Raw genomic sequence first — 19,925 nt, 5'->3', positions numbered from 1 at the left:
ATCATAATTACACAAAGTCCCTAGCATGCCTTAGGGTTCACTCTTGGTGTTGTACATTTTACAGGTTTGGACAAATGTGTGATGACATGTATTCATAATTATAGTATTATAGAGTATTTTTCACTGCCTTAAAAATCCACTGTGCTCTGCCTATTCATGTCCCCTTCCTACTACCCTCACCCGGCAACCCTGTTTTTTTTATTGTCTCCATAATTTTGCCTTGTCCAGAATGTTGTATAGTTGGAATCATGCAGTATGTAACCTTTTCAGATTGGCTTCTTTCACTTAGTAATGTGCAGTTAAAGTTTCTCCATATCTTTTCATGGCTTGATAGCTCATTTCTTTATAGCATTGAATAATACTCTGTTGTCTGGATGTACTGCAGTTTTTTTTTATCCAGTTTACTAGAGGACATCTTGGTTGCTCCCAAGTTTTGGCAATTATGAATAAAGGTGATATAAATATCAATTTTTTTATAGACCTAAGTTTTCAACTCTGAGTAAATACCAAGGAGCCCAATGGCTGGATTATAGTATGGCAAGAGTATGTTCAGTGTTGTAGATACTACCAAATTGCCTTGCAAGGTGACTGTACCATTTTGAATTTGCACCAGCAATATATGGGGGTTATTGTTGCTCACATTCTTGCCAGCAGTTGCTGTGTCAGTATTCTGGATTTTGGCCATTCTAATAGGTGTGTAGTGGTATTTCCTTGTTTTAATTTACATTTCTCTGGTGACAAACAGTGTGGAGCATCTTTTCATATGCTTATTTGCTACTTGTGTATCTACTTTGGTGAGGCTTCTTTTAAGGGCTTCAGCCCATTTTTTATGTGTGCTTTTTGTTGTTGTTGAGTTTTAAGAACTCTTTATATGTTTTAGATAACAGTCCTTTATCAAATGTGTCTTCTGCAGATATTTTCTTCTAGTTTGTGGCTTGTCTTCTAATTCTGTTGATATTGTCTTTCGCAGAGCAGACATTTTTAATTTTAATGAAGTCTAGCTTATCAGTTATTTCTTTCATGAATTCTGTCTTTGGTGTTCTATCCAAAAAGACATCATTATACCCAAGTTCAAGTAGATTTTTTTCATGTGTTATCTTCTAGGAGTTTTATAGTTTTGCATTTTACATTTGGGTCTGTGATCTGTGTTGACTTAATTTTTGGGAAAGATATAAAGTTCATGTTTAGATTCTTTTTTTTTGCATATGAATGTCCAGTTGTTCCAGCATCATTTGTTGAAGACACTATCTTTGCTTCATTATATTACTCTTGCCCCTATGTCAAAGATCATATCTTTATATTTGCTCAAGTCTAGTTCTAGGCTCCCTATTCTGTTCCATTGATCTTTTGTCTTTTTTTGTTGTTGTTGTTTTTGCCAGTTTCACACTGTCTTGATTTCTTGATTACTCTAGCTCTACACTGAGTCTTGAAGTTGGGCAGCATCAGTCCTCCAGCGTTGTTCTTTATCAATATTGTGGCTATTCATCACAACATTAAATAGGTCTTTTTCTCTCCATGTCAACTTTGGAATCATTTTGTTGATATCCATAAAATAACTTGCTAGGATTTTGATTAGGATTGCATTGAATCTATAGATCAAGTTGGGAAAAACTGACCTCTTAACATAATTGAGTCTTCCTATCTGTGAACATGGAATACCTCTCCATTTATTTGTTTGTTCGTTTGTTTGTTTTTAGGCGAGGCAACCCTTGGTTGACCTCACAGATTGCAAGGACTTTGTCAGCTTACAATTCTTCATTTTTTATTTTTTATGCCTACAGCACCTGGTCTTCCTAGGGGCCTCTCTATTTATTTAGTTCTTTGATTTGTCCATCAGAGTTATTGTTTTCTTCATATAGATTTTGTACTTATTTTGTTAGATTTATATCTACGTATTTCATTTTTTAGGTGCTAATGTAAATGATATTGTGTTTTTTTATTAAATTTATTGGGGTAATATTAATAATATATAAATTTCAGGTGTACTACTTTATATATAATACAACATCTGTATATTCTATTGCATGTTCACCACTCAAAGTCTAGTCTCCTTTTGTCATCATGTATTTAACCCCCTTTACCCATTTTGCCCTCCCTCTACCCTCATTCGCCTCTGATAAACACCATTCTGTTTTGTGTCTATGAGTTTGTTTTTGTTTGTTTTGTTAGTTTGTTACTTTTTCTTTCATATTCCACATATGAGTGAAATCATACAGGTTTTGTCTTTTTCCATCTGACTTATTTTACTTAGATAATACTCTCAAGATCCATCCATGTTGTCACAAATGGCAATAGTTTATCTTTTTTATGGCTGAGTACTATTCCATCGTGTGTGTGTGGGTGTGGGTGTGGGTGTGGGTGTGGGTGTGGGTGTGGGTGGTGTGGTGTGTGTATCTTTATCCAGTCAGTCCATGTTTTGGCTATTGTGAATAATGCTACACTGAACACAGGGCTAAATATATCTTTACAAATAGGCGTTTTCGTGCTTTTTGAGTAAATATCCAGAAGAGAGATTGCTGGATCATATTCTTAATTTTTTGAGAAATCTGCATACTGTTTTCCATAGTGGCTGCACTAATTTATATTCCGATCAACAGTGTATGAGAGTTCCTTTTTCTCCACATTCTCTCCAACACTTATTATTTCTTGTCTTTTTGATAATGGGCATTCTGATGGGTGTGAGGTAGGATCCCAGTGTGGTTTTGATTTACGTGTTCCTAATAACTAGTGATCTGAACATCTTTTGATGTCTGTTGGCCATTTGTATGTCTTCTTCGGAAAAGAGTCTGTTGAGGTCTTTGCCCATTTTTTAATCAGATTTTTTTGGAGGCCAAGTTATGTGAGTTCTTTATGTAGTTTGGATATTAGCCCCTTACCAGAGGTATTATTTACAAATATTTTTCCCCATTTGGTTGGTTGCCTCTTTGTTTTGTTGATTGTTTTTTTGTTTGTTTGTTTGTTTTTTGTTTTTTGCTGTGCAGAAGCTTTTCAGTTTGATGTAGTCTCATTCGTTAATTTTTTTCCTTTACTTCCCTTGCCTTTAGGGTCAAATTCACAAAAACTCCTCTGAGACCAAAGTCCATAAGTTTTCTTTTATGTATTTTATTGGTTCAGGTCTTATATTCAAGTCTTTAATACATTTGAGTCATTTTTTTGTATATGGTATCAGATAGCAGTGTAGTTTCATTCTTTTGTAGGTGACTTTCCAGTTTTCCCAGCACCATTTATTGAAGAGACTTTTCTTTCTTCATGGTATGTTTCGGCTCCTTTGTCAAAAATAGTTGCCAATATATGGATTTATTTCAATTCTGTTCATTGGTTTGTGTGTCTGTTTTTCTGCCACACCACAGTTGTAATTATAGTAGCTTCGTAGTGTAGTTTGAAGTCAAGGAGTGTGATAACCTCTGGCTTTGTTCTTTTTTTCTCAGGTTGCTTTGGCTAATCAGGGTCTTTTGTAGTTCCATACAAATTTGAGGATTTTTTTTGTTTGTTTTATTTCTGTGAAAAATGCCATTGTGATTTTGATGGGGATTGCATTGAATCTGTATATTGCTTTAGGTAATATGGTAATTTTAACTATGTTAATTCTTCCAGTCAGTGGACATGGAATCTCTTTCCATTTCTTTGCATCTTCTTTAATTCCTTTCAACAATGTCTTGTAGTTTTCAGTGTACAGGTTCTTTAACTCCTTCGTTAAGTTTACACCTAGGTATTTTATCCATTTTGTTGTGATTTTAAATGGGATTGTTTTCTTCATTTCTCTTTCCAGTATTTTATTATTAATATATAGGAATGCAACAGATTTTTGTATATTGATTTTGTATCCTGCAACTTTAAGATATTTGTGTTTTTTTAAAAAAATAATCTTTTGGTGGAGTCTTTAGAGTGAGTTCTCTCTATATAGAACTATGACATCTGCAAATAGTGACAGTTTTACTTCTTCATTTACAATTTGTATGCTTTTTTATTTCTTTTTCGTACCTAATGCTTTGGTACCATGTTGTATAACAATGGTGAGGGTGGAGATCCTTGTCTTGTTCCTGTTCTTAGGGGAAAAGCTTTCAGTTCTCACCACTGAGTATGACATTAGTTGAGGGTTTGTTTTTATGGCCTTTATTATGTTGAGGTACTTTTCTTCTATACCCATTTTATTGAGTGTTTTAATCATACATGGATGTTTTATCTAGTCACATGCTGTTTCTGCATCTATTGATATGATCATATGATTTATTTTTAGTTTGTTAATTTGATATATCACATTGATTGGAGGCTGTTGAACTGTCCTTGCATTCTTGATTGTGATGTATGAACCTTTTAATGTATTGTATTCTATTTGCTAGTATTTTGTTTAGCATTTTTACATCTTTGTTCATCAGAGATATTGGCTTGTAATTTTCTTTTCTATGTGTCGTCCTTGCCTGGTTTTGGTATCAGGGTAATGTTAGGCTTGTAAAATGATTTAGTAAGTATTCCTTCCTCTTCAATTTTTTTTGAAGAAGTTTAGAAGTATTGGTAATAAATCTTTGAATGTTTGGTAGAATTCACCAGTGAAGCCATCTGGTCTTGGACATTTGTTTTTTGGGAGGTTTTTATAATTGTGCTGTTTTCCTTACTAATGATATTTAGGTTTTCCCATTCTTCATGGTTCAATCTAGGAAAGTTGTTTAGTTTTTTAAGAATATTTCCATTCTAGGTTATTGAATTTAGTGGCATATAGGATTTCATAGTGTTCTCGTATAAACACTTTCATTTCTGTGGTGTTGTGTTGTAACTTCTCTTTCTTTTCCTATTGTATTTATTTGAGTTGTCACTTTTTTTTAGTCTGGCCAGAGGTTAGTCAGTTTTTTTAAAATAATTTTTTTATTTTTCAATTACAGTTAACATACAATTTTATATTAGTTTCATGTGTACCACATAGTGATTAGACAATTAAATGTCTTACGAAGTGATCACCTGATAAGTCTAGTACCCAGCTGACACCATTCATAGTTATTACAGTATTATTGACTATATGCCCATGCTGTATCTTATACCCGTGAGGCTATTTTTATAACTGGAAATTTGTACATCTTAATCCCTGTCCCTTTTTCATCCATTCTCTCAGCACCCTTTCCCAACTGGCAGTCATCAAAATGTTCTCTGTATGTATGAGTTTTGTTTATTTTGTTTTTTTAGATTCCACATATAAATGAGATCACATAGCATTTGTCTTTCTCTGACCTATTTCACTCACCATAATACTCTCTAGGTCCATCCATGTGGTTTCAGATGACAAGATTTCATTCTTTTTTTTTTTTTAATGGCTAAATAATATTCCATTTTATAAATATACCACCTCTTATTTATCCATTTGTCCATCAATGGACAGTTAGGTTGCTTTCCTGTCTTAGCTATTGTAGACAATACTGCAGTGAACATAGGGATGCATATGTCTTTTTGAATTAACATTTAGGGTTTCTTCAGATAAATACCCAGAAGTGGGATTACTAGGTCCTTTTTAAGTCTTTTTTATCTGATATAAGTATTGCTACTCCAGTCTTTTTTGCATTTCCATTTGCCTGAAATGTATTTTTCCATCCCTTTACTTTCAGTCTGTGTGTGTCTTTCGATCTGAATTGGATTTCTTGTAGGCAACATATGTATGGGTCATGTTTTCTTATCCATTCAGCCACCTTGTGTCTTTTCATTAGAGCATTTAATCTATTTACATTTAAAATAATTATTGATGCGTTTGTGGTTACTGCCATTTTATTAGCTGTTTTCCGATTGTTTTCGTAGTTCTCTATTTCTTTCTTATTCTCTTGCTCTCTCTTGTATGTCGTTGACTTCTGTAGTGTTGTGTTTGGATTCCTTTCCCTTTATTTCTTGTATATCCCTTATAGATTTTTGGATTGTAGTTACCATGTGCTTACCATGTAGTTACCATATATACCAAGCTGTGTTTATAGCAGTCTATTTTAAGTCGATGGTTGCTTAAGTTCAAACACATTCTAAAATGTATCATTTTTACTCACCCTTCTCCATGTTTATGTTTTCGTCGTTATTTACTACTTTTGTGCATATCCCTTAATTTACTGTTGTAATTATATATGATCATCCTACTTTTATCTTTTAACCTTTGTGCTTGCTTTAGTGTTGGTTGATTTACTGCTTTTATTATGTGTTTGCCTTTGTCAGTGAACATTTTTTTCTTTGTGATATTTTCTTATTCATAGTCTTGATTCTTTTTTCTTCTTAAAGAAGTCCTTTTACCATTTCTTATAATACTGGTTTGGTGGTAATGAACTCCTTCAGCTTTTTCTTGTCTGGGATATTCTTAAAAAGATTGAGACTAGTTTTGTGCCCCAACATATGGTCTGTCCTTGAGAATTTTCCATGTGTACTTGAGAAGAATGGTGTTCTGTCATTTTGGGATGTAAAGTTCTATAAATATTGGTAAAGTCCATTTGGTATAATGTGTCATTTAAGGCTGGTATTTCCTAATTGACTTTCTGTCTAGATGATCTATCCATTGCTGTCAATGGAGTATTTGGGTTCCCTACTTGTATTTTTAATAATTGCATTTTCATCAGTTTCTTCTTTTCGGTCTGTTAGTAATTCCTTTATATGTTTTGGTGCTCCCAACTTGGGTGCATATATATTGATAAGTGTTATGTTTTCTTGATGAGCTGTCTCCTTTGTCATTATAAAATGTCCATCTTTGTTTCTTGTTACCTTTTTTATTTTGAAATCTATTTTGTCAGATATAAATACTGCTACACCTGCTTTTTTCTAGAAGCCATTTGCTTGAAGTATCACCTTCCATCCCTTCACTTTGAGTCTGTGTTTGTCTGTGAAGCTAAGATGTGTCTCCTGTAGGGAACATATAGTTAGGCCTTTTGTTTGTTTGTTTGTTTTCGTTTTGTTTTTTAATCCATTCGCTACTGTATATTTTGATTGATGAGTTCAGTTCATTTACATTTAGGGTGATTATTGATATATGAGGACTTAATACAGCCATTTTATCTTTTGTTTTCTAGTCGCTCTGTATCTCCCTTGTTTCTTTTCCGTTATGATTCTGTCTGCTATGTTAGTTTGGCAGTTTTCTATGATTTTTTTCCTTCATTTCCTTTTTTTCAATGTGTTGTGTCTCGGCTCTGAATTTTTGTTTTGTGGTCACCATTAGGTTTGTGTAAATGTCTTATACATATAAGAATTATTTTTCTTTTGATTACCTCTTGTCTTCATTCACCTGTACCTGTTCAGTCTTTTTTCTTCTCCCCTTTTATTATTTTGTAACAAATTATCCCTTTTTATATTGTGTGTTCATTACCAAATTACAGTAGTTATAGTTATTTTTTAATGTCCTCTTTTTCCCCTCTTTAATTTTTATGTTATAATTAAGTGTTTAATATCCTATTCTAAAGTAGATTTGCAGATTCCTTCTTCTGTCTGTTAGTCATTTTATTCAAAGTTTTGTAAACTTTTTTCTTTATTTCCAGCAAAAGAGCTCCTTTAAACAATTCTTGAAATTCAGGGTTTATGGTAAATTCTCTCAACTTTTGTTTGGAAACATCTTTATTTTTCTTATCTGAAAGATAACCTTGCTGGATATATTATTCTTGGCCAATGGTTTCTCTGTTTCAGTATTTTGAATATTTCTTTTCACTCTCTTCTGTCATGTTTCTGGTAATAAATCAGATGATAATCTAATGAGTTTTTTTTGTAGGTTACAGTTTTTTTCCCCTGTCTGGCGAATTCTTTGTCATTAATTTTTGACATTTTAATAAAATGTGCCTTCAAGAAGGTCTTTTTGCAATTATATAATTACGTATTCTGTTAGCTTCCTTTATTCTAAAGTCTAGTTTTTTCCTTAGGCCTAGAAAGGTCTCATCAATTATTTCTTTGAGTAAGCTTTCTGTTTCCTTCGCCCTCTCTTCTCCTGGCACACCTAATATCCTTAGATTGCTCTTTCTAATATAGTCAGATAGTTCTTATAGCGTTATTTTTATTTTTATTTTTTTAACTTAGTTCCCTCTCTTTCCCCCCCTAGGACATTTCTAGTTTTCTGTCTTCTAGTTCTCTATTTCTTCCATCTGGATTGTTCTATTTCTAACGTTATAATGCATCACTCATTTATTGAGTTCCTCAGTTCCAGAATTTCTTTTTGGTTCTTTTTTTATAGTTTCAGTCTTTTTGGTAAAGTATTCCTTTTGTTCATTAATTTTATTCTTCAGTTGATTGAGCTGCCTTTCTGAGTTTTCTTGTACATCATTGAGTTTCTTCATAACTACAACCTTTAATTCTCTGTTATTTAAATCATAGTCTTCCATGACTTTGAGTTTGTTTTCTAGAGACTATTGCTTTCAAGTTACCTAGGTGGTTCCTGGTATTTGATAGATTGTTTTCTGCACATATGAGGTAGTGATCTCTTTTCTTGTTTAGATACTGTTTTGCACTCAGCAGTTCAGTAGGTTGATACGGAGGGTTTTTTGTTTTCCTGTAGATGGTATTACAGTGCAAGTTTTTGTTTTCTGTTACCTGGACTATTTGTGTCTCAGAGATTGTGGTAGAGTCAAGTTGCTTTGGTTTAGGAAGATGCCACCTACCTACTGGCATGGTGGGTATCCCCCTTAGACCAGGTCTCCTTGGTTGTAGGGTACCACTGTGGTGGGGGAATGTGGTGGGTGATGGTAAAGTGATTTCGATAGCTCTCAGAGCTAACTCCTTTTTCTGCTGTGTGTTTGGCTTTGCTGGGTGCTGCCAGGGTTTCTTGAGCAGAGGAAGCAGGTTCACGATCTCACGGTTCCTTTTCTTTTCCAGTAATGGTGGTAGGCAACACTGTTGTTTAACGCTTTCCTAGCCATCTTTACCCAGCTCTGCTGTGATGGAGAAGAGGAGAAGAGAGATGCCTTTTCTGGGAGGGAAACTGCTTCTGCCCCTCTTACCCTCCATTCTGTAGTGTGAGGGCTGCAGCCTGACTTCTCCCCTACTACCATGTTCACTGGAACCACAGTTTGTGTTGAACTGCTTCTGTGGACACCATCCCTGTTCTTCCTCCATCCCGCCTTCCTTACTAGCCTCCCCTACCTGTACCAGTAGACCCACTTTCTGATGTCCTGATGCATATATCTTTTAGGCACGTTTGTGTGCTGAGCAGGGGAGCCTCTGTTAAGTTATAGTTGTCAAACTTACAAATTTAGGGGGAGAAATGATAGAATCTTCTCACTCTGCCATGATGCTGACATCACCTTGTGTTTTTAATTTCAAATTTCACTTGTTCATTGTTAATATAGGAAGTCAATTGACTTCGGTATATTAACCTTGTATCCTTCAAACTTGCTATAACTTCTTATTCATTCTGACATCTTGGTCACCTTGAAGTCCTTTTCCATTGATTGCCTTTTTTTCTTGACCAGAAGTTGGAATCAAAAGCATTATCCTAAATAAGAAGCCAGCATAAAAGCTGCTCACCGTTTAATTATATTCACATGAATTTCTAGAAAAAAACGAAAAGCATAGTGAGAGAAAGCAGATCAGTGGTTGCCAGTGGCTTAGAGTGGAGGGAAGGGATTGACTGCCATATAGTAAATATTTTAGGCTTTGCAAACCATATAGTCTCTGTCACAACTAGTCAACTCTTGTAGCATGCAAGCAGCCGTAAACTATGTGTAAGCTAAATGACTGTTGCTGTGTTCCCAAAAAGCTTTATTTACAAAAATGGGTGGCAGCCTGAATTTGACCCACAGGCTGTAGTTTGCCATCCACTGCTCTTAACTATGGATTGTGTTTCCTGTTTCTTCTTATGTTGGTAATTTGGGGATGAATCCTAAATATTTTGATTAATGTATTATAGAGACTATGGAATCTGTTACATTTCTCCAAAAAGTCTTGATTTTAAAAAAATTGTATTATCCTGTTTCCTTGGTTGGGCATAATTGTCATAATCTTGTTTGGTAGACAGCAGCTGTGGGCTCTATTCAGTTCATTTAGCTGTAGCTGGGTTCTTTAGAATCGTTTCTGTGCATGCACAGTTGAGGGATCATCCAGAGATTTGGACAGATTTAAATGCAGAATTTGGGGCTCACCATCTATGTTTTTTTTTTCCTTTGGGGAATTTTCTCCTCATTTTCCAGCTGTTATGGTAGCTCCTGATTTTCTCCTTTAGTTCTTGAGCTGGTAAGGCTCCAAGGTTTTTATCTCAGTTTTAGCCATCAGCATGGACTTGGCTGGGGCTTGCCCTTAGACAAATAACCATTAAAAGAAAAAAAAAACAAACAGTGATATTCACTTCTTCCAAATGTCAGATCTTCTCCGGTTCATGCCTTGTTTGTTTGTTAGTGCTTTCAAATAGGTGCTTTTTTACATTTTATTTAGAATTCGTAGCTTTGACCTATCAGATCTGTCTGTTAGGAGCATCTCTACCCTTATTGGAGCAGACCTCTCCAGATTTAATTTTTAAAAGGTTAACTCTGGCTGCTTTAAATTAAATGAGCTAAAGTACAGATAAACTGGTGTAAGGAAGACAGTTTCAGCAAGATAAAATAAGGGCCTGATTTATGTGGCAAAGGAAACAAAAGGAGGGCTATTCTGAAGTAGGGTTCATGGGATTTGTTGACTGGTAGAGGGAGAAGAGTAGTAGTGACAATGAGATGTCTGGGATAGCAGAGGTGAATATAGGACATGGACCCGGTTTAGGGCAGTGGCTTTGGGGATGGAGGTTGTAAATTCTGCTTCTTTTTTTTAATGCAGCTTCATGGAGGTATATTTTATATATGGTAAAATACACCTATTTTAAATGATGAGTTTTGACAAATGTATACAGTCATGTAACTACCACCACAACCATGGTATAAAATACTCCCACTACTCCAAAAGTTCTCTCATGACTTTTTGGAGTCCATTTCTGCCTCCACCTTGAGTTACTGGCAATCCCTGATCTGATTTCTTACTACAGTTTTGCCTTTTCTAGAACTTCATGTAAATTAGAATTATACAATATATAGCCTTTTGTGTCTTGTTACTTATTTAGGATAAAGCTTCGTAATTCATCCATGTTGTTGTATGTATCAATAGTTTATACCTCTTTATTGCTGAGTAGTACTCCTTTATAAGATTATTAGTAAATTGGTTTAGTAATAATCATTACATATTCATTAGTTGATGGACATTTGAGTTCTTGGCATTTTTTGTTATTATAAATAGAGCTGTTCTGAATATTCAAATATAAGTTTTTATGTGAATATGTTTTCTTTTCTCTTAGGTAAATGCTTAGGAGTGAGATTGCTGGGCTGTATGTTTGCCTAACTTTATAAGAAACTGCCAAACTGTTTTCCAAAGAAGGTGTATTATTTTACTTTTCCACCATCAGTGTATTAACATTGCATTTACTCCATATCCTCATTAATACTTGATATTATCAGTCTTTTTAGTTTTAGCCATTCTAATAAGTATTTAGTGGTATCTCATTGTGATTTTAATTTGCATTTCCCTAATGACTATTGGTATTGAGCATCTATTTATGTCTTTATCTGCCATTTGTCTGGGTTTTTTGGACCATGTAGCTTTTCAAGTATTTTATCCATTTAAAAAAAGGCATGTTGTTTTCTTACTATTTTACTACTCAATAATCTTTTTATCATACATGCATTTTGCAGATATTTTCTCCCAGTCTATGACTTGCCTTTACACTTTTGAAATGCAAAATTTTAAATTTTGATAAAATCCAGTTTACCTTTTTTTCTTTTGTGATTCATGCATTTTGTGTCTCAAGAAATCTTTGCCTAACCCAAAGCAAAAATCATTTTAGTCGGAAGAATGGCATTGTTTACATTTTTGTAAGTGTCTTCAATGGAAGAAGCTTAATTATCCTAATTCTGCATTTAATTTATTGTAATACGTTGTTTTGGTTAAAGTATACGAAGATAATCTGGCAATAAACACAGCTTTGTAAATGGAAAAGTGAAGAGTATTTTAATAGCCTTTTTAGATAATTGTGGATATTCTCTTTGATAGTTCCCTGAAACTTTACAGGTGATCGTTGCTTAAAGGGGTAGTTGCGTTGTGAAATCTGAAATCTGAACATTTTGTACTGTTAACTAAAATCCATTGGCTTGCCTTGCAGTTTGAATGGATCTTTTAACCGTGTTGTGTAGGGGAGGAAAAACTTTAACCTCTACCCTGTTAGGTTCAACATCTGGGGCCTGCGAATTAAACTGACAAAGACAGATTAAACAGGAGGAAAAATCAGTTTACGTATGCGATGTGATTCATGTGGGAGAACTCAGTAATGAGTAACTCAAAGGGGTGGTTAGAATTGGGAGCTTATATACCATCTTAGTAGGTGAAAAGGAGAGGTGAGAAAGGCACCTATGAGAAGATAAATGACTTCTTAAAAGGAGGGGAGAAAGGGCACCTGTGTGACTTTTTGGGAATATAAATGAGTTTTTAGGAGAACAAATAAGAGACGAGTTTGTGATGATATACACGTATGAGTAGTTTTTCTGTCTCCTTCAGGGCCGTAAAACTCCCCTGAAGGAAGGAGTTAGGGTGGTTTTTATTTGCATTTGCTCTCTTCAGAATAGAACTGCCCTGAAGAGGAATTTATGATAGCCTTATTTTCCAGAAGTTGCTGCTTTTAGTCAGATAAGGGAAGCTCCTAGAAGGCTTTTTTTCTGTATCTGTTGAACCTCAGATAGCTTCAGCTTTAAATAATCTTTATTCCAATTCTGGAATTCCAAGTGGGTCTCAGTGTTGATTTGGTAACAATGCATTGGTAGTTTGGAAAATATTGGTTCAGAGATATTCAGGTCTTCCAAGTGTTGACACATTTTATTATATAATATTTAAAGAATCACATTAGTTTATATCACTATTGACTTTATCAAAATAGTCTTTATAAGTAGTGGGACCCTTCAAGCTCCCAATGGCTGGTACAGATTTTCTAAAATTCTAATTTTTGCTTGAAAGTAAGAATTTATTGTTGGCAATATGACAGTTGTTTTCTTTAAAATAACATGAGTTCTTAATTCATTTTCAGTTACATCTGCCAAATTGTCAAGTTCAAATATAGTTTATCTACCAGTTGTTTTTTTAAGTAAAAATGGTGTCTCATGAAAAGATAGGTTAGTTCAACTTATAACTCTACATGTTCTCACAAGTGTTTTTCCTTGAAACAGCCATTATACTTTGGCATGTAACATTTCATCAATTAGAATATTTAAAAGATGTGTATTTAAGTGTGGAGGTTAATTAAAATGTTTTTTATGGCTTTATCATGGACATCCGTAAGTAAAACTGTTTGCCTTCCCCCAAGTGCAAGTATGTGGTAGTAAAGAATACAATGGCTAGTGGTATAATTTGATGCCACTTGCCTTGATTTGTGTGTGGTACCAATATTTTTATCCACTATAGTTTTTATAAGTGCCCTGTAAGTGTCAACATAGTTGTTCTACGATAAACCATGAGATTCAGAAGAGTTATTCAACTTGGATAATTTGAGCATCACTTGTGTTTGTTGCTAAGAATTCTCACACATCATCATCTTTGGTATTAATTGGTGCCAATACTAGACAAATGTAAACAAAATAGCAAGTCTCACCAGATCTGTATATTTGTTTATTTGTAAAACAAAATTATAATTCCACAGATGAAATCTTAAGCCTTCAAATTTGCAGCAAATTCTTTAATGAATTACTGTATCATTGAAAAGTGAAACTACCATGATTTATTTTACTGACTTTCCATCCAGCAGGCATGTGTGTTAGCAGTATCATCTGTACAACGTTCTGCTTCTTCAGTTAATGCAGTACAGTAACTTACTTGGGTAGGATGCCTACATGGCTTTTTTACTTTTAGTTTAAAAAGGTTTAGTAGTTTTTGAATTTTTAAAGAAGTCATCACATCTGCATTTAAAATAATTCTTTTTTTTTCCCCTGAGTAGTCTCAGAATGCCACTATAACTTAACTAGCACAATATAATTAGCAAATGCTCTGTTGCTTAAGATACAGTAAAGTAAATTATTAACATCTATAAAGCCAAGAGGATGGCTTTTTGTCATACTTTGTTTTTTTATTTACAATTTTCCCAGTTTCTTTGGAGTAGATTCTTTCCATGAGTCAGATACCTCTAGGCCAGTTGCATCTTTTTTTAGTATCTTTAGATATAATCTTCCTTTTTTGAACTAGTGATTCATTTTTAAATAAGAGAAAAGTTACAAATAAAATTTCTTTTATTTTAGATAATATTGAAATAAAATAATACATTTTAGATATGACTTAAAATTAAGAAAAGTTTTCAAAGTGTTATTTTTATATATTTAAAAATATTAAAAATATTATTATAGAGCAAAGTAACAAAAAGTACTTATTTCTACCTAGATGCATGGAGAACTTCAAATTTTACAGTAATTTATTTGACAATAATGAGATTATAGAAATCATAGCAAGTATTACTAAAGGTAGCTAGTGAGCACAACAGAAGTACTGAGAAGGAAAAAATTTGAGAGGTTGAATTATGCCCTAAACCTAGTACCATAGAAAATGCTAGAAAACATAAGAATACAGAAGTATATGTTCCATTAGCCATCAAAGTGATATCACATGTCATGTGGTCTCAGGAGAACTCCATTGTACATTCATGAAAGAATGAGAATGAAAAAGGCAAATAATTTTAGTATTATTATGAAATTAGTTTTTGCTTCATGGACTAGGCCCTCAAAGGGTTTTGGAGACTGTGAACTATATTGTGCAAAGTGCTATCCTAAATTATTTCTTTCGTACCTAGGGTTTCCATTACTAACTCTGTGCTAGTGACACTGTCATTTATATCTGCAGCCCAGATTACACCGCCAAGTGTTGGATTTATAAATCCACTGTCTGCTGAATTACCTGGATTGCTTCCTTAACTTGGTGCTCTCTTAACTCTTTGGCCTTTGCACATGCTATTTGTTTTGCCCAGAATTTTCTTATTTCTTTTGTTCACTGGGAAAACTACTGAGTTGTGGGCCTGCTGGGGGCAGAGACTGGGCATCTTTATATCCCCAGATTTTAGCAGAATGCCTAGCACTAGGCTGCTTAGTAAATGTTGTTGAGTTAAATTGAATCAGGGAAGAATACCAGCTTCATAAACAACAAATTTACAGTTCATTCCAGGGTAAAGTTTTTTCTGCTTTATGTCTGATCTCATTTATTCTCATTTGTATTAGCTTCAGTTTCAGAGAAAAGGAGTTCATAACCTACCCCAAATTTAGGACAGATAATGTTATATATTAACTGGCCCAACAGTTTTTGTTTTGTTTCCTTTTGCTTTGTCTAGGGCATAAGATATTCTGAAAAGAAGATATTTAGGCTGAGGACTCAACATCTTAAGTTTTAGCTCACTCTCTGACTATTGAGGATATTTCACAGACACTTAGCATCTGCTTTTCTCCATTAAAATCACCTGATTTCCACTACTGCTAGTGGTGGAGAAAATGTAAACTACATATGTGTTAGTTTCTCTGAAGGAAGATGTTCTAACATCCAGATGATAACTAACATTTACTAAGTTCTTAACTACATGCCAGAGATGATTCTAAGTGTTTTACATATTTTAACTCATTTAACATGCATAACAGTAGAAGAGGTAGATTCTTTTATTATCCTCATTTTAAGAAAATGAGATACAGAAAAAGTTAAGTAACTTGCCAAAGGTTGCATAGATTGTAATAGGGTCTGGTTATGAACTCAGAGCTTAATTTGGCGCCAGAGTTGTGTTGTTAACTACTGTAAGTAGCTTCCTCTCAAATTTAAATACATTACTTTTATCATTAACCTATGTTAGTACATATGCACAGATGCTCATTATAGCATTATTTATAATTGTGAAATTGAAAATAACTTGAGTACCTAAATAAGTAATGATATATATGTACAATGGATAGTTATTTAAAAATCTCATTTTTGAGGAATAATTAATGATACGGAAAAATACATTAGGTTGAAAGGGTAAGATAAAAAAGCAGTCTTTGAGAAGCATATATAATGGATTTGTATATTACATATACTTATATATACAGATATTTTAAAAGACTAAGAAGAATTATAATAATGATTCTTAGTACTGCAGTTGTAAGAAATTGAGTTAAAAATACTTTAAAAGGAACATTTGTTAGATATGTCTCATGTGCTAGATGCCATATTAAATTTTTTACATGTTTCCTCAGTGAATTCTTCCATGAGTCTCATGTTGCAGGTACTACTCATTTTTTGGGCTAAGAAACTGAGGCCTAGGAAGTTTAAGTAACTTGTCTAGGATCATATAACCAATAAATGGAAGAGTCGATACCTCTACTTTAGATTCTTTGTTTTATATTTTCTAAACTTTTTATAATTTATTATTTACATAACCAAAAACAATATTAATTTAAAAAATTATGCAAACATTGGGCCCTACAACAAGTCAGGCTTGTACAATCTGGTAGAATTTATTCATTTGAACCATTGTGTCCCTGAACTAGCTATGCAAAATAACAGAAGCATAGGACTTGAAAGAAATTAGACCAAGCATTTAAAAAGTTAAAATAGACTCAGTGGTTTCTATTCTACCAATAATTTTTTTGACCGTCTACTATAGGGAACTGATTTTTTTTTCTGGTATGGGTGGCAGGTAGTAGTAGTACCCTTTAGTAAAGTGAAATCTGTTATATATGTGTGTTACAGGTTAATTAATATATAAGGCTGAACATTTTTATGACTGTTTAAGTTGTTTGCTAGTAGTTGTTGTGACTGTGGTTGTGGTTGCTAGCAATCCCTTTTCTCTTTTATCTCAGTGAGGTAGATAGATGTGGCCAAGTACCCGAGGGAAAAGATTTTTTTGTATGTGAATATGTGGAAGCCTCCATGGGCACTGTAAGAGGATTTTTCTAATATAAACGTTTATCTGTAGTTGACAAATATATTTAATGAGTTAGAGATGTTCAGTGAGCATCTGTAGTTTTCAAGAATAACATCGATCAAAGAAGGGAACTGTAATTTTTTTCCTACAATTATCCCATTGTCAAAGAGTGACGAATAGGCTAAATGGGATGATTGATTGACCTCACAACATACTCATATATTCTTACAGTAAGAGACTCCTGACTCATATTTTTTAATTGAGGAATATGTTGTAGCAGGAAAACACATCTACCTATAAACCTTTTTCTAAAGAACTATTAGAGAATTTTTCCTCTGCAACGAAGTTAATTTGGAGAGGACAACACATGGAGTTCAAAGAAGAAAATGCCCACCTACTCATTTCTGTTACATAAGTAGACCTTGTCTATAGAGGGGCAGACTAATGTTAGTGAATCAGTAAATGATTACATATGTCACACACACACATACCCTATATACGTCATCTGTGAAATACAGAACAGGGATGTGTGGAGGATTGGGTCAAGTGTAAAAAGGGACCTCAGAATTTATTAAGTGAATTGCTCCCTTTAAAATATATACGGCTACTGAAAATCAAGAAGGGGAATAAAATTATTTCACTGAAGAAAACTAGGAACATTTTTTTTTAAAGAAGTAACTCTTCCCACCCTTTTCTTCTTATTGTCACCTTTTAAAATCCAGCAAAAATAATTGAAACATTTCCAGATTATTCTGTCCACTGATCTGGGTAATCCTGTTGCTTTCAGCCATAAAACTTACTATAGTCAAGTGTAATACAAGGAATTTCTTTTGCTGGCTCTGTTCCTTTATTGGTACCTTCAGTACTGAGCAGGGTGCTTGACTGGCCTACATCCTCAGAAATCCCTCAGTACTAGGCAAACCAGGAAATTGGTCACGTTAATCCAGTGTGTGTAGTACACTGTAGGCATGGAGCTTGGTGGGGTGGGAAATGTAAGAAGGGAGGAAAGTGATAGAAATGAGAAGTCCTGAAGTATGAAGAGATTATTTTCTTTTGAAGAATGTTTGCTATAGCTAAGAAAATAGGAAAATCAGTAAGCCAGTAACTGTGTGCTTAGTAATGAATTACAGATGAATATTAAATGGACCCCTGTGTTTGGTCCTGCCTTCTTCAGTACCCATGTCAAAAGACAAGTTGGGAAATAATTGGAACACCATAATGATTTTGAGCCCTCTTTGGATATAGAAGAATGTTCTGCATTCAGGGGTTTTTGTTCTAGGTGTATTCTTTCCTCTCTGGGTAACTTTAGGAAGTGGAGATGTGAACATTTTAACATTTCATTTTTACTTTCAAATTTTACTTGCCTTTATGCAATTACCACTTTAAATATTATTTGTCTTTATCTATAGTTAATACTTAGGGTAAGACTTCCTGTACTATACCCGGCAGACCAATTTTGGGTTTTACTTTGCCTTCGTGTCTTTCTCCTGTTAGCCTTATTCTTGGTTTCTTATCTTACAGAGAGGTGTGGGAGATGGAGCTGGATAGACTCAAGAATCAGGATGGTGAAATAAATCGGAACATTATGGAAGAGACAGAACGGGCCTGGAAGGCAGAGGTGAGAAGAGCTGCTACGTTGAAGGCCTTGATTTTGGGCTTCCAGATGGTGTATCTTTTCAGTATAGTATTACACCACTAAGCCATATAAATATTATACCATATAGGCACTAAGCTTTTGCATTTGTTTTAACTTTCTAGGGGTAGCTTTGTGTATGTAAAATTAATAAAAAATTTGTGTGTGTGGGTGTGTGGGTGTGGTTTCCTTAGATCTTATCACTAGAGAGCCGGAAGGAGTTGCTGGTACTGAAGCTAGAAGAAGCAGAAAAAGAGGCAGAATTGCACCTTACTTACCTCAAGTAAGTATCTTCCCATTCTAGAATTTTAACAGTCCTTCCGTTTTGTGTTTGTTTTTCGTTTTGTTTTTTTTAGGTTTGAAATCCTAGGCCAGCTACTCTGTTACTTATTCTGTCTTCACAGGAATTTCAAGGTCATCTCGGTCTGTGTAGTAGTAATTGTTCAGTGATTTGTTTTCCCGTATTCTAAACTTCCTCATTCTCTAACTCTTCCTTTCTACAGTTTTTTAGTTCTGTGTTTTCTATTGTATTATTTCCAGTTGTATAAACAGTATCTTTTATGCTGTCAAAGCATAACAGATATCTTTGAAGATTTGTTTCTTATGTAGTCTTTTCTCCTCTTTTTGCCTTGGAATCTGGAGGACCCTGTGGCATTTTTAGGCAGACAAGAACCTTGTCTCTGTGGTTGGTCTTCTTTCTGCAATACTTGGCTTAGGAGATGCTGTAATTAAAGTGAGAGAAAGGCCTAAATCCTTGGCCTTCTCTTGCATCTGGTTCAGTCTTCTCTCTCCAGCTAGTATATGCTATCTCAGAGAGTTAGGAGTTAGGCATTCTTTAATTCTGTAAATTCCTGTTGGTTCCTTGAAAGGTCAACTCCCCCAACACTAGAGACAGTTCGTTCCAAACAGGAGTGGGAGACAAGACTAAATGGAGTTCGGATGATGAAAAAGAATGTTCGGGTAAGTGTACTAGTGGGTGATCATTGAGTCTGAGTTAATCTGTGCTTAAACATTTCTGGTGATAGGGAGGGATGTCTTGCCTTGCTGCTTAGGGCCTATTCTACCCCTCCCTTTGTTTTCTTCATATTGGATGGTATTCTCTTTCTAGAGAGGTTCACCCAACTAAGCAGTAAAGAATGATCCTTTCCTTTCTTTTCTAGGACCAATTTAATAGTCATATCCAGCTAGTGAGGAATGGAGCCAAGCTGAGCAGCCTTCCTCAAATCCCTACTCCCACTTTACCTCCACCCCCATCAGAGGTAAGAATGCTGGTTTTGGGGGTCAACCTTTCTGTGCTGGTGGCAGCATCCATCTTTCGCTTGTTCTTTGTAAGAAGATACTGGTTTTACTATTATGTTATTATTGGTATTATTCGGTATAAGAGTTGTTCATTTGATTCTGCTCCAGTTTCGTAAACTTTCATTTTCTTCCTTTCAT

At 34.4% G+C, this 19,925-nt stretch overlaps 1 protein-coding gene across 6 annotated transcripts in view; it reads left to right on the top strand.

The window, feature by feature from the left end:
* The window catches only part of RNF214 (ring finger protein 214), a 44,129-nt gene that overhangs the window by 20,790 nt on the left and 3,414 nt on the right, over window positions 1-19,925 (top strand). For all 6 annotated transcript variants that reach the window (XM_025047502.1, XM_015590100.2, XM_015590099.2 and 3 more), the window contains 4 exons: window positions 18,377-18,473; window positions 18,683-18,771; window positions 19,358-19,448; window positions 19,649-19,747. In XM_025047502.1, coding sequence (XP_024903270.1) covers window positions 18,377-18,473; window positions 18,683-18,771; window positions 19,358-19,448; window positions 19,649-19,747 — 376 coding nt within the window. The remainder of the gene's footprint in view (window positions 1-18,376; window positions 18,474-18,682; window positions 18,772-19,357; window positions 19,449-19,648; window positions 19,748-19,925) is intronic.

The sequence above is a fragment of the Pteropus alecto genome, unplaced genomic scaffold (genome assembly GCF_000325575.1).
Source record: "Pteropus alecto unplaced genomic scaffold, ASM32557v1 scaffold224, whole genome shotgun sequence".
NCBI lineage: Eukaryota > Metazoa > Chordata > Mammalia > Chiroptera > Pteropodidae > Pteropus > Pteropus alecto.
This window is presented reverse-complemented; position numbering and strand designations above follow the sequence as displayed.